The 9,619-nt window shown below is 34.1% G+C and overlaps 1 protein-coding gene across 1 annotated transcript; it reads right to left on the bottom strand.

Annotated features, from left to right (window-relative positions):
- Positions 1 to 222: 222 nt before the first annotated feature.
- LOC108948581 ((-)-camphene/tricyclene synthase, chloroplastic-like) lies at positions 223 to 5,739 on the bottom strand. The gene is made up of 7 exons (XM_070183581.1): positions 5,351 to 5,739; positions 4,971 to 5,229; positions 4,489 to 4,885; positions 2,311 to 2,529; positions 1,985 to 2,123; positions 1,537 to 1,785; positions 223 to 878 (listed from the first exon to the last, which is right to left on the bottom strand). The coding sequence occupies exons 1-7, from the start codon at positions 5,606 to 5,608 to the stop codon at positions 573 to 575; spliced, it is 1,827 nt and encodes a 608-aa protein (XP_070039682.1). The 5' UTR covers positions 5,609 to 5,739; the 3' UTR covers positions 223 to 572.
- Between the last annotated feature and the right edge of the window lie 3,880 nt (positions 5,740 to 9,619).

The raw sequence follows: 9,619 nt of genomic DNA, 5'->3' as shown, positions 1-9,619 counted from the left end.
TCATTAGAAACCGAATACTTTGATTTAAGAGGCGAGACATATAGAAACAGACTCATCAAGAATTAAACTGAGGTTAAGAATTAATGGGCCTGTTACTCCTTTCAATATTTGTTACTGATTTTCTCTATAGTGAACGTGTTATGTATCAAATCATGTTAAATCATGTCTTCGTTTCTCATAACATAAATCACGTCTTCAATTCTTTAAGCTGCGCTTTATTTGCAGTCACATTTCTCATAACATAGACACACTTGTCAATGCCATCTAGCTACCCAAAACACAGCTGTTTTGGCCCTTCCATTCATAATAGTTTAGATACGTAGTGTTTTTTGTCTTTTTTTTTTTCACAGTGATTTTTCTTGATAAGAAATGCATAAAAGAATTAACCCAAATAACCGTCCCCCCAATCAAAAAGTAGCCAGTGAAGGTATAATATATGCATAAGTTATGTATTATATATGTATAATAGTATATAATCAATGTAAAATTTATGTATATAGCTAAAAAAAATAAACAATAAATATGACTGGCTATTTGTTTAAAGATATAAAAATCAAAATTAGGATATGACTTCATGTAATTGAAGTTAAGATGGGCTCAAAAAATAATTTGGAAATGCGATTTTTAATCTCAAAATTTTGAATTCCATGCCCGTCTCCATGCTGGTAAATGATTTGACCCGTTCTTACAATATTTACTGCACATCCAATGAATGTTTCAGAAAATAATGAGTTCTCCCTTTGAGCTGTGTTTATCAGGAGTTTCCATATCTCCTTTATAGGAAGTCTTATGTGTTCTCTTGCCTCTTCTTCTGAAGCTCCCTTTTCGTTCATGTAATACTGAATAGACTTGGGAACGTCACCCCTCCTCAATTCTTTCTGAATTAATTATAGGAAATAGATAAATTAAATGAATCGAGACATATATATAGAATTTATTACATCTATTTATTATATTTATTTTGAAGGCCAAACAATTTCAGCGTTGAAAATATGTATACTTTTGTCCTTAAAAATAGCACATATGCAGTTTTCAGACTGGTAATTGAAAAATAGAAGCATTTATAAATTCATTAAAAATTAGCTACTATTTTGCTGAAACATAGAAAGTAACAACATAATATGCTAAATTATGGATCTCCTCCGTATAAACTTTAGCATATTATGTTGGAATTCCAGCACACGAAAAGTTCCAGCATAATATCCTGGATCATGAAGCTTCTGCGTATTCTAACATATTATGTTGGAACTCCAGCACATTATGTTGGAATCTCATATGTAAAAAAATTTGAATTCTAGCATATTATGCTGGAATTTTTCCGGACTTTTAAGGGTATTTTTGTTCAAATTTTATCTTTACATGTAAAAGTGACTAAATTTCTATTACTTTTTAAAGTGTGACTATGTTTCAATTGTCATTTATAAATCTGGCTATTTCTGATCACAATGTCTCCATTCAAATATATCATTCAAATAATCTCAATTCAAGAGTCAAATATAAGTAAGTTTTATACGAGAGAAAGGTATAAAAGCATACCGATGATGTCCCCAAATCGTCGGCGAAACGAAAAATTATAGCAGACCAGCGAATTATGTCAGGATATTTGCTTAAGGATTCAAATGCCTCTTTGGTAACTGGATTGGTAGCAAGGGGGAAAACATGTACTAATACCATAGGAACTGCAACTGAGATCCATGCATTATTCATGTATTCTTCCAGAGTTGGCGTATATCCATTGTAGTACCACCTTGCTTCTTGTAGGTAAGATTTGCACAAATCTGCCCACTAATTAATAACTTGTCTCAAATAAAAGATGTAGCATGGATTTAATAGATTCAACTAAATCTATCAGTTTTGACATAAAACATAAATATAAATGTGAAATTTCAACAATGAACCCATAATTTTAAAAAATGCAAGTGGTTCAGAAAACGAGAAAGAGAATGAAGAAATTAGAATAACTCTCAAGTATAATGAATCTTACAGATTTTATAAGGTAGGGTAGAATGTTGATCCCTTTCTCATTGAGAACCTCATAAACTATTTCATTGGTTGTATTGAAGAGCTCAAGATAACATACTTTCATATAATCTGGAAGTTGTTCCATTGCTTCTGTCTCCCATCTGAATTTATATTTAATTATTAGAAAATCAGTAACGGAGTAATTTCTCCAATTTTCTTTGTAAAAGTCGTAATTAAAGGCACATGTCTTCCGTTAAACCGTTCTAGACAGCGAAACAATTAATTAATTAGTATAGTTAACCAATGAGCAAATGAATATATCAAATTTACTGCTTCCCTAAAGTTTACCTTTCAATAGCATTAGTGAAGACTTCCAACTCATCAGGTGTGCCATAAGCATCATAAATATCATCTATGACTGCAACAAAAGCAATGACTTTTGTCAACGTTCTTCGGCAGTAGCTGTGCTGAGGCTCAAATATTATCCCCACTGCAAAAAATAAAGCCTCCACCAGTCTATCCCTTGAAAATGACAACTTTTCTGCAAGGCGTGTGCTCTTCCACCATCTTTACATGAAAACTAATGTTGTATGAGAGAAATTATCAGGCATATTAATTTCTAAATAATCGATTTTAAATCTATATATTGATAGTATAATAAATTTTTAACTACCAAAGTAATTATTGGATCAAATATATTTCACATATTCTTAGATAAATATTTAAGGTATTAGAGAGTATCTCAACTCCTCCAAATTAAACCTTTTTTTCTTCCACTTTCTAGTATCCACATTAGGCCCGGCTAAATTTGGATTGGTGCCGGAACATCCCACCCACATTAAGGGATAAAACACTAATCAGAGGCATTTGTGAAAATAATAATTAAAACATATTCTTAGCCCTTGGAAAGAGAAATAACATCAAAATATAAGTAATAAAATATATTGTAGAAATTAAAAAAAGACTTCCTTTTATTTCAGATGAACTTAATATAATTCAAGGTGAGATGCTTTGGTTTATGTTATTTGCAAACGACATAGTTCTGATTGATGAGATGCGGGGTGGTATTAACGAGAGGCTCGAGGTCTGGAGGCATACCCTTGAGTCTAAAGGTTTCAAGTTGAGCAGGACCAAGACAGAATACTTGGAATGCAAGTTCAGCGGTGTTATCCAGGAAGCAGACGGGGATGTGAGGCTTGATACGCAACTCATTCCTAAGAGGGAGAGTTTCAAGTATCTTGGGTCTGTTATTTAGAGTGATGGAGAGATTGATGAGGATGTCACACATCTTATCGGAGTAGGGTGGACGAAGTGGAGGCTCGCTTTCGATATCTTGTGCGATAAAAATGTGCCAATGAGACTTAAAGGTAAGTTCTACAAGGTAGTGGTTAGACCGACTATATTGTATAAGGCAAAGTGCCGGCCAGTCAAGAACTCCCATGTCCAGTAGATGAAAGTAGTTGAAATAAAGATGTTGAGATGGATGTGTGGGCATATTTGGTTAGATAGAATTAGGAATGAAGTTATTCGGGACAAGGTGGTAGTGGTCCCTGTGGAGGAAAAGATGCGAGAGGCGAGGCTAAGATGGTTCGGGCATGTTAAAAGGAGAAGCGCAGATGCCCCAGTCAGGAGGTGTGATAGGTTGGCCTTGGGGGGTGTGAGGAAGGGTAGAGAAAGGCCAAAGAAGTCTTGTGGACAGGTGATCGGGAGGGACATGGCGCAACTTGAGCTAACCGAGGACATGACCCTTGACAGGAAGGTGTGGAGGTCGAGAATTAAGGGTAGAAGGTTAGTAGGTAGTCGAGCGTTCCCCTTTGTCTTTATTTGTTCAATAGTATTACCGTTGGTATGGTATCCCTTTTATCGTTAGTCTGTTATTACCACATATCTTGTATTGTTATTACTTGCCATCAGTACTCCCTTAGTTTGTTATCACGACATATCTTGTACTGTTATTACTTGCTACCAGTACTCCTGTCATCTTCTCTTTTGTATTCTTGGATTTAGTTTTCTAAATATATATCTTGTATGATTATTATTTGCTATCAGTGCTTCTTTCATCTTTTTTTAGTCGAGGGAGGGTCTATCAGAAACAGTCTCTCTGCCCTTCCGGGGTAGGGGTAAGGCTGCGTACATCCTACTCTCCCCAGACCTCACTTGTGAGATTACACTGAGTTATTGCTGTTGTTGTTAATATAATTCTCACCACACCCTACTCTCCCCAGACCTCACTTGTGAGATTACACTGAGTTATTGCTGTTGTTGTTAATATAATTCTCACCATCCAGATTTCATACATTATCACTTACGTTTTTCTTCTGTATAACTATTTTTCTTGTTTTGACCTTGCAGATAATTTGAAAATAATATTATTATTTTTCAAGAAAATAAGGTTTAATTCATTAAAAATAATACTAAGATATGGTGCGAATCATAGAAGAGGACATACCTTAGGGGTGCAAAATGAGAACAACTCTCATAAATATATAAAGATTAGTCACTTAAACAAGATATATATCTAGTCACCTTGACAGGATTTTCAAATCTTCTTGATGTGTTGCTTGAACAATGTTGAAGTCCAACTTGGCCAGCTCCAGCAGAAGAGGATTAGCATTTGAAATATTCTCATAAATGTTAAGGTACCAACTTGTCTCAACTCTCAACATCATCCAATACAAAGGAAGTTTCAGTGCATGGCCCACTAATGCGACTGTCGGATTGTCTTGATTACTCCTATTATATTTATTCTTGAGATAATAATTCTGTAGATGTGACATTGCGAATTTATTTGCACACTCTAAAAAAGTGCTTTCAGTTTCGTCAAAGAGGAATGAAGCTTCATATAATTGTAACAATCCTTTTGTATCTTTACAGAGACTCTGCTTGAGGTTACCCTGCTCATCCTTGAAATCGTACAGTATATCTAAAACACAAGGAAGAAATTAAATAAAATGACCAAATATCAGATGCATGAAAGAAGAAGGAAATTGATTTGGCAAAAACATTACCTTGAGAGATATGAAAACCATGTTCTCTCAAGAGTCTAAATTTCAGAGCTGTGACGTATAATGAATCTCTTGTGGCTGAAGTGTGCTGGTTTATGTTGCTCAAAATTTGCATGATTTCATGCTTGAAGTGGTAACTAACTCCAAACCTTTGTAAATTATCAATCAGCTCCAACTTCTCTAACTCTTGTGATCCCTCAGCCATTATCATCTTCTTCATTTCCTCCTTCAGTTCGTTAAAACGCTTCATATACTTCTCTCCCTACGCAACACATTTACAATTGATGATCAGCTACGTAATCTTTTGAATGATATTACAACGAATTAATAATGCAGATAATTATATTGAATAACATGAATATGTGCTAAACAAATTATTTTACCGCATAATCATTGTGTATGGACTGAATATACTCAAAATCCCACATAGTAGGTTGGTAATTCCCTGAACGTCTAGTGGGATTTTGATCTGAAGATGAAATAGCAGAGTACTGATTAGGTGATGGTTCAGTTTTGGTAGAGAGGCAGCTGGCTTTTGGCTTTCCTCGGCTGAAAGAGGAAATTAAAAAAGTAGATGACGGAGGTCTTTTGGAGGTGGCCATGTGTAGCATCCATACGTTGGTACATATTGCCACGTCCATTATATTGATTCACTTCAATGTGTGGAGAGAATATATTTTTAGCTTAATGTTATCTAAATATATAGATTCATCTTTATAACAGGGAAAAAACTTACACATGCTTTTTGTGTGTCTCTTTATTTTGACACAGCAAATAGATATATAGAACTAAAAATAATAGTAAGTGGACGAGGGAAGTCTATGTCTTCATAATTATCATGGTACTATAAAAATAAACCTACCCTCTGAGTTTTCTTTCCACATGGAAATCATTTCCCAATCCAAAATATATGTCAAATCCTCAAATATATCTGACTTGTCTTTATCTTTTGGAAATTTCAGGAACATTTAATTGGAGTGATATTTGGGTTATCTATGATGCTTTTTCTTGGACTGTCAAGGCTGGCCAGGAAAATAAGAACTTCCTAGTTCCCTTACTCCCTCTATTTCAATTTATTGCAATTTGACTCGAAAGATATTTAAAAGAATGAAAAACTATTGAAACTTATAATTTTAAGTATGTCATCGTGTTGCTATAAAAAATTCTTCGAGTCCATTACTTAAATGGTCACTCAATTATACGAAATTTTCTAGTAAAGTCATCTTTCTTTTGTTTGTAATAGAAAAATCACTTAACTATGCTTATAGCTAGGGGTGTACAAATGAAACCGACAAACCGCACCAACCCGATAATCCGAGTCAAACCGAGAAAAAAAACCCGACTATGATTTTGTTTGATTTAGTTTGGTGTTGGAAAAACAAAACCCGACCATATTTGGTTTGGTTTGGTTTTAACTAAAAAAAGTCAAGCCGAAACTAAACCAACCCGATATTATATGCATAGAAGTTTTAAATATATTTAATACATAAAAATATTTATGGTAGTGTAGTTTATAAATATTCTTAAGCTTTTTTATAGTTTTATCTTTTAACGTATTATTTCAAGCTTGGACTTATAATTTTTTGATGCTCCAATAGGTTTTATAGTCCATAAATGTTAGTAACTCAAAAAATTCTAAACCAAAATCAAATCAATACTAATACTAATAAAAGACATTCAATTCAATTGTACTATGAATGAAAATAGTATTGGATATCTATTTTTTAGTTTTTCCATGTTTAGATAAAATGTATAACTTATTTTTCTTTTAGTGGTTAGTCATGTAAATAATAGTACTTATTAGTCATAATTTTAAATTATGTTTGTTTTCATTATGACTAATTCATAATATTTATTTTATGCGATTTTATTATCTTTATTGTCGTCACGACCCAAAATCACACCTATCGTGATGACGCCTATCTCAGTACTAGGCAAGCCGACAACATCAATAACCCATATTTTTTTTAAGTCTGAAAACATATTAATTGAATTTAATAAAAGATCTCACAATTACAGATACAAATACACTCCTAAAATCCGGTGTCACTGAGTACATGAGCATCTATACATTACAAGTCTAGAAAAAAAGGTCTATAATGATCTGAGACCAAATACAATAAACAAGAGGATAGGGAAGGAAAGACATGGTCTGCGAAACATGGCAACTACCTGTGAATCTTCGGAAAAATCAACTCTGTGAAAGAATAAACACTCCCCGTGTCCGAGATCACCTGGATCTGCACACGAAGTGCAGGGTGTAGTATGAGTACAACCAACTCAGCAAGTAACAATAATAAATAAGGAACTAAAAATAGTGACGAGCTTCTCAGCTAAGTCCAAATACAGTACTTTCCAACATAAAAGGGTAGGCATGCTTTCAAGTTCAACATTTAAAATTTCATAGTAATTTCATATCAAATTTGACTTTAACAAAAAATAATATTTTTTCGAAATTTCCAAAATAGTGATAAATGACAGCTGAAGTGCAGCAATAATGAAATCAATGCATCCTCTCAGGGTAACAATCACTTTTTCCTCACATTCACTCCAACCTCACAGTCACTCTTTCCTCACAGTCATTCATTCCTCACAGTCACTCATTTCTCTCAATCACTCAGCACTCGGCACTCGTGTGATGACCCAAAGTGTCATCTTTAAATTTAATAAGTAATTCTGTATTCTAAAACCTTGAAAAAGTACTATTTATCATTCCTCGACTTGCATGTACAGTCCGTATAATTTTCCGAAAAGTTTTTATATGAAAAATGGATTAAAATGTGAAATAGAGCTTTAAAACTCAATTGAGTTGACTTTGGTCAACATTTTGAGCAAACATATTTGGATCAGTGTTTTAATAATTCCTGTAGGTCCGTATTGTGATTTGAAACTTGGGCGTATGCCCGAAATTAAATTTCGAGGTCCCTAGCCCGAGATATAAAATTTTGATGAAAAATTAAAAGTTTGAAAGTTTAATGATTTTTAAGAATTTACTGATGTCGGATTTATTGACACCGGATCCGTATTTTGGTTTCGGAGTGCGGTATAGGTCCACTATAATATTTATGACTTGTCTGCCAAAATTGGTGAGAAACAGATTTGATTTGACGTGATTCGGACGTCCGGTTGTAAAAATATAAGTTTTAAAGTTTTCTTGAAAATTTCATTTGATTTGGTGTCCGATTCGTAGTTCTAGGTATTATTTTGGCGATTTGATCGCGCAAGAAAGTTCGTATGATGTTTTAGGACTTGTGTGCATGTTTGGTTTGGAGCCCCGAGGGCTCGGGTGAGTTTCAGATAGGCTACGGGTGTTTTGAAACTTTAGAAAAATCTGGTATTTCTAGTTCTGGTTTCCTTAATCGCGATCGCGTTTCTTCATCCGCGATCGCGAAGGCTTGTTGAGAACGGATGAAAATGTGTACTATGCGATCGCATAGTATTGTATGTGGTTGCACAGTTGGAAAAACTAAGGCACTGCGAACGCGAGGACCAAGCTGCGATCGCGTAGAAGGAATGAGGCAGAAGCCTGAAGCACTGAAATTGTGCTACGCGATCGCATAAGCCTGTACGCGATCGCATGGCCATTTACGCGATCGCGTAGAGTTAAACGAACCTGGGCAAAAGTTTTTCTACGCGATCGCGAACGAATTTCCGCGATCGTGATGAGTAAAAATCCGAGAAACAGAACTTAAGTTCTGGAAAATGGGATTCGACCCATTTTCAACCATTGTCCATTTTTGAGCTCGGGTAAGGCGATTCTTGGGCGATTTTCATGGGAAAACATTGGGGTATGTGTTCCTTATCCTATATTGATTATATTGCATGATTCCATGCTCATTTATATCATGAATCCGTAAAAATTTGGGAGAAAAATCAGATTTTTATAAAATCTCCCAAAAACGAAAATTTAAGATTTGAAGGTGCATTTGATATCGGAATTTGATAATATTTGTATGGTTGAACTCGTCTTGGAATGGGTGTTCGGATTTCGTAAGTTTTTTCGAGATTCGAGACGTGTGCCCTACTGTCAATCTTTAAAGTGAATTTTGGATTTTATCCGGAAAATTAGTAAATTCATATGGATTTAATTCCTATGATTCATATTGAGTATATCGAATTGTTTGTGAATAGATTTGAAGCTTTTGGAGACAAATTTAAAAGGAAAAGTTGTTGTCGAATAAATGATTGAAATTGCAAAGCAAGGTAAGTGTCGTGGTTAACCTTGACTTGAGGGAATAGAATCCTTAAATTATTTATTATGTGAAATGCATGTGAACGATGTATAGGCGAGGTGGCGAGTGTTTATACGTCGTCAAACTAATTGTTTACATAATTATTTGTAAATCTTAAATTTGTTTTAATACACGAATTAATTGCTATGATAATTATTTCTCTCCTATTCTTTGTCAAATATTAATTCTTGAATTCCTGCAATAATTGCTACATGCTGATTTCATTTATGTGCATTAATTGCCACTTGAAAATTAGCATATGAAATAGTAAACTGCCCATTTTCACCCCGATTTCCATAATAAATTGCTAATTGTCATTGTTTGTTTTATAATCAAATCATAATTATTGTATGCTTGTTGTCTTAAAACTTTTTACATTAATTGTTGCATTTATTGGGGCAATTTCTTCTAACAGAAGTG

The sequence above is a fragment of the Nicotiana tomentosiformis genome, chromosome 1 (assembly GCF_000390325.3).
Source record: "Nicotiana tomentosiformis chromosome 1, ASM39032v3, whole genome shotgun sequence".
In the NCBI taxonomy this organism is placed as follows: Eukaryota; Viridiplantae; Streptophyta; class Magnoliopsida; order Solanales; family Solanaceae; genus Nicotiana; species Nicotiana tomentosiformis.
Note: the sequence above shows the minus strand (reverse complement) of the source record. Positions and strands in the feature narration are given on the sequence as shown.

Bases quoted from the DNA above. Each gene is read 5' to 3' on its own strand.
- LOC108948581 (XM_070183581.1), bottom strand. From the start codon at position 5,608: ATGGACGTGGCAATATGTACCAACGTATGGATGCTACACATGGCCACC. The intron at 2,530-4,488 runs GTGACTAGATAT...TTTCATGTAAAG, and splicing joins GATTTGAAAATCCTGTCAAG to ATGGTGGAAGAGCACACGCC. The intron at 1,786-1,984 runs GTAAGATTCATT...GTTATTAATTAG, and splicing joins TACCCTACCTTATAAAATCT to TGGGCAGATTTGTGCAAATC.